The sequence below is a fragment of the Apteryx mantelli genome, chromosome 11, assembly GCF_036417845.1.
Source record: "Apteryx mantelli isolate bAptMan1 chromosome 11, bAptMan1.hap1, whole genome shotgun sequence".
NCBI lineage: Eukaryota > Metazoa > Chordata > Aves > Apterygiformes > Apterygidae > Apteryx > Apteryx mantelli.
The window spans coordinates 13,906,989-13,912,324 of record NC_089988.1 but is presented as its reverse complement, the minus strand read 5'-3'; the positions used below and the strand labels follow the sequence as shown (position 1 = coordinate 13,912,324).

The 5,336-nt window shown below is 54.0% G+C and overlaps 1 protein-coding gene across 1 annotated transcript; it reads left to right on the top strand.

Annotated features, from left to right (window-relative positions):
• Positions 1 to 2,592: 2,592 nt before the first annotated feature.
• Positions 2,593 to 3,108, top strand: LOC136992981 (olfactory receptor 14J1-like; the record flags this gene model as incomplete). The annotated part of the gene is made up of 1 exon (XM_067302998.1): positions 2,593 to 3,108. A coding segment is annotated over exon 1 (516 nt), but the record flags the coding sequence as incomplete, so codon positions are not given.
• Positions 3,109 to 5,336: the final 2,228 nt, after the last annotated feature.

Here is a 5,336-nt window from a genome sequence, read left to right as displayed (position 1 = left end):
GAAGTGCAAGGCAGTGTGGAGTGGGAGGAGGGAGGAGAGCTCCTTGTGGGGGAAATCTTCACAGCCCTTGACGTGGTAAGTCTCTGGCTGCAGGGCAATGCTACTGAGGTTCCTGGAGGGATCTTCTACACCTATTCTATCCCATGACTGATAGGTTTTTGAAGGATTGCTCTCCTTTGCAGAGGAGGAGGAGATGCTTCAGAGCAGGCATTCCCCGCCACAGCGTCACAGGGACAGGGCATGCTGCTTCTTTCTCCCAAGGACAGCTGCAGGGCTGTGAAGCTGGTATATGCACCCAGGTCTGCGCAGGGCTGTGATTCAGAGCAGTGCCCCTGCACCGCAGAGGAAGGTGCAAAAAAGGCCACTTGAAAGGGAAGGAGCTTTCCTTCCAGGGCTTTCAGTTTCCTAATGTTGGCAGGGAGAAAAAAGGAAAGAGTTTTGTGGTTTGGCAAGGAACTGGGACTCACTGACCTTCCCTCTCAGAGATCAGGAGGTCTGTGAGAAAGCTCAGCAAACCCTTTCAACCCCACCTCCACCTACAGCAGCACCAGCAGCACCTTTATGGACTTATCAGGGCTTATGTGACCTGCTGCTTAGGACCTGTGAGCACAGAGATGCCCTGGACAGTGCCCTGATCTGGGAGGTTTCTGTAGGGCAGAACTGTGCACAGAGAGGGTGGGACAGGGTCTGTGAGTACAGACAGGGAAAAGATGTTGGGAGACAGAAAGCTGCAGGCAGCAGGAACAGCCCCAGGCAGTAGAGATGGGCAGGGAATAAGAGGGAAGTGCCAACAGAATCATCATGGGAGGATGGATTTGGGCAAGTCATGGTCAGTCCCTCTGATGGAGACACCTTCCTCTGAGCAAGCTCCCTGTGTCTCCTCTCCCATGCAGCAGAACCTCTGCCCTGACAGCCATGGGGTCCAGGGCATGAGCTGCCTTCTCTGCAGCCAGCCCTCCGGCAGAGGAGAGGTGCCCGACAAAGGGACTGAGAGTAACTGCCCTGCGATGTCACTGCCTGTGAGGCAGCATGCATAGCTGGTAAGGTGAAGGCTTTCCTGAGTTCCTGTCTATCTCTCTCTTCTTGCCTCCCTTGGCAGAAGGATCATGGTGCTGCTCCTTGTTTTCCCTCCTGTCCATGCTGCTCCTGTTCTTGCTCTCGGGCTCTCTGGAGTGGGAAGTATCAGCTGCAGTTCAGACACTGATGCTACCAGTTGTGCAGCAGAGGGTTCTGCATGGGAATGAGGTTGTCCCAGCCTCCTTCTTGCCTGTGGAGCTCCAGGAAATGTAGTCTGTGAGGCTGGGAAATGAGCTGACTCTCCCTTAGGGAGAGCCCATCTCCAGTCCTAACATTCCTTTGATCATTTCCTTATAGTGTCCTGCCAGACTGCGTGCTGCCCTCTAGAAAGGCACTGCTGTCTCATAGCACCTCTGTGCTATCTGAGAGGCCCATGAGGAAGGTGCAGAGATGCTGAGAGTATGGGGCTGGTGGTGGGAGGCTGTATGTGGGCATCTGAAAAGAGCCCTGTGTGTGCTTGGCTAGAAGGGGAGTGTGGAGAGCTCCCTCAGGTGCGCGGAGAAAGGGTGAGAAGTTTGGAGCTGTGCACTTTGAAACTGGACTCGTCTGCTGTCAGCAGGGTCTGGTTTCTTTCTAGGGCAACATATGAGTGTGATCATCCTCCAGCTCAATGAGTTGCAAGCAGAAGGCAGCTGGGAATGAGACTAATAGACAGACTAGCTGTCCTCACTCTGCACCAAATGACAGTGAATCCGTTTTTCTCAGGACTCAGAGTGGAAATGCCAAGGATTTCTACCTTTGAGGAACACTCCCCAGGGGTGACAAGGACATCTGAAAGAAAATAAAAAATCCCTGAAACTCTCTTCCTCAAACCTCATTCTTTAGAATTGGGACTGACAGTGCTGAAAAGCTCTTCTATGCAATATGTGGCTTTCACCTGACCAAAGGTGTGAATGTCAGAGCTGGTCACCCCCATTCCCCTGTGCCCACTGCTTTACAGCACAATTGACTCCTGTGGAGCCCATGGGCAGAGGTCCCTGCTCCTCACAGCACACTCAGCCAGTGCAAAGCGGAGCTGAAGCACGGGAGCTGCACAAAGATCCTCTCAGAAAAGAGAGAGGCAATGTGGGGGGTTGTATGAGAACTGCAACATTTGGGGTTTTTTTGCTTGAACTAACTTCTCAATGTATTTTCTCCTTTGGACAGTCCCCAAAGCCCAGACGGAGCAAAATGTCCAACAACAGTTCCCTCAAAGAGTTCCTCCTCTTGACGTTCACAGACACGCGGGAGCTGCAGCTCTGGCACTTCTCACTCTTCCTGGGCATCTACCTGGCTGCCCTCCTGGGCAACGGACTCCTCGTCGCAGCTGTAGCCTGCGACCACCGCCTTCACACCCCCATGTACTTCTTCCTCCTCAACCTCTCCCTCCTCGACCTTGGCTTCATCTCCATCACTGTTCCCAAATCTATGGCCAATTCTCTGAGGGACACCAGGGCCATTTCCTACTCAGGATGCGCTGCTCAAGTCTTTGAGCTTGTCTTCTTATTAGGAGGAGAATACTCTCTCCTCACAGTCATGGCCTATGACCGCTATGTTGCCATCTGCAAACCCCTGCACTATGGGACCCTCATGGGCAGCAGAGCTTGTGTCAAAATGGCAGCAGCTGCCTGGGCCAGTGCTTTTCTCAATTCTCTCTTTCACACTGCTAACACATTTTCCATACCACTCTGCCAAGGCAACACAGTGGACCAGTTCTTCTGTGAAATCCCCCAGATCCTCAAGCTCTCCTGCTCAGACGCCTACCTCAGCGAAGTTGGGCTTCTTGTGGTTACTGTCTGTCTCTGTTTGGGGTGTTTCATTTTCATTGTGCTGTCCTATGTGCAGATCTTCACTGCTGTGCTGAGGATCCCCTCTGAGCAGGGACGACACAAAGCCTTTTCCATGTGCCTCCCTCACCTGGCTGTGGTCTCCCTGTTTGTCAGCACTGGCACCTTTGCCTACCTGAGGCCTGCCTCCATCTCCTCCCCAGCTCTGGATCTGGTGGTGGCTGTTCTGTACTCGGTGGTGCCTCCAGCAGTGAACCCTCTCATCTACAGCATGAGGAACAAGGAGCTCAAAGATGCCCTGAGGAAAGTGATTTCATGGACATTTTTCAGCACTGGTGACATTGCCATTGCTCTCCACAAATGACTCCCACTGTGTCCTGTACCAGGACTGAGCGTTGTTCACTTTATTTTTATTATTGCTATTATTACTATTATTAGTAGTATTTGTTATCATGTTGCTGCACAAATTGTTGGGTTCATTCTGCCTTTACTGAGACTGCTCTGTCTCACCTGGTGCCCATATAAAGTTGTGTCCAACAGTGGGTCAGAGCTGGCTCCCTCACAGTATCTCTGTAATAAAGTACGTTCTTCCTGGTGCAGTTGCTGAAGGCTGCACTTCCTCCAAAGCTGTTGGCAAGAATAGCCCCAAGGAACTGCACTCCAGAACGACCTGTTGCACAGGGTTCGCCATGGTTTCACGAGCAAAAAACTCATAATCCGTTATGATTTCTTAGAGAGCAAGGCCTGGATTTAGGACTCACCCATCAGTGTCCAGTGATAGTGGAGGGGATGAATGGTCATGGATTTACATACAGACAGCTGCCCAACATGTTATGGCCCAGTGTCAGATGTCTATCCTTCTGGAGGGGAATCTGGAGGTGCAAGGAGAGTACAGGGCATCTCCTGGGACAGCGTGTGCCTGGCGTGGGCAGTGAGTAGAGCCCCCACAAAGTGAGAAATCCTCCAAGGTGGAGTCACTTAAAGGTAAAGCACTAAACCCCGATATCCACAGGCAAAAGAGGACTCTGCAATGTCCGGAGAGGCAGTGGGGACCCAGCTGGCACAGGGAAGGGAGACTAGAGAGCCCTCTGTGTAACCCTCTGTGAAATACCAGGGGCAGGATCTAGAGGCACACATGGGCACAGCTAGTAGCTTTGGAAATGCTCCATAGTCCCTCCAAACACCTGCCACATCTGCAGTCCCCGGGAGGGATTAAAGGCCGTGATCCCCATTTGGTTGGATCTGCCTCCCACCCTGACCAGCACTGCCAGTGCAGAGTCACCCTGTGGCCCTGTAGCCCCACAGCCTGCTCGCTCTGAACAGTAGCACTGCGAGCTCAGGGCACCGCAGAAGAACAGGGAAGGTGGTGCAGAAATGGCCAGCGAGATCAGAGGATGGACTGGGAGAGATGAGAAGGAAGTGGATCTGGCCTTGAAATTGTCTCGGAGAGAGAAATGCCAACTTTAAATCCAAGACAATGATGTTCAGAGTGTGGGTACACTAAAGTGAGCTCATGGTGCAGAGCCAGAAGTCCTTGCTGTCCTAGCTCTCCACATGGCCTGGGAAGTAGCTGAAGAAGGATTAATGCTCCCCACCCTCCCAGCTCCTAGTGCCATTGTCCCTCCTGAAGGGAGGCACCAAAAAGAAGGCTGGGACCCCTTGTGGGAGCTTGCGTTGAAGGAAGCGGGACCCGAGAGCCATATCAGTGTGCTGCTGTCCCTCAGGCCTTGTCCGCAGCACATTTCCTTGAGACAGTCTCCGTCACCCTGCATGCTGATCCTCACCCCAAAAGTCACCCCCAGACAAGGCTCCATGCCCAGCTGAAGGACTGGATGTCCAGCTGTGAGCCCAGGGAGGATGAGCCCTCTGCGGGTCCTCTGCAGGGCTGGCAGGGAGCATGCAGAGGAGGTCCTGAGGCCGTCTACTGGGCCTGTAGACCATCTTCCTCCCATGGGGGCCCTCAAGCAGGGTGCCTCAGGGCAAAGATGCAGCCCAGCTTGTTGCTGCATGAACAGAGAAGAGAAGCTGTCCCAGGAAACTCCTCACACACCCAGCCTCTCATACCAGCTATTTCCAGCACTGGCCATTCCCCATGGTCCTGGTGAGGGGTGATCTCTGAATTTGACCAGCTCCACCTGCCTGCTGGGCTCAGCAGCTATATGGGGGGAACGGCCAACCCTGCCTGGCCTCTCCCTTTGGGCTCAGACCCCAGCAAACCCCAGAGCATGCATTCTAATAACTCCGGGGGGGACAGGATCAGGGCTGGGCAGGGGCTGGGGACTGGTGGGAGGCTGCCAGGCAGGAGGGCGGAGGGGGACGGGGCAGCAAGGGTTGTCATGGGGACCATGGTGGGGGGGGATGTTTCCCCACCCCAGAGTGCACCCTGTCCTATGTGGTGCCTGCACAGTGGGGCTGTGGGGAGGTTAGCAGGGCTGGGCCAGTGGAGGGATGAGGCGCAGATGGGAGCCAAAACACTCCAGAAGCTCCCGACAG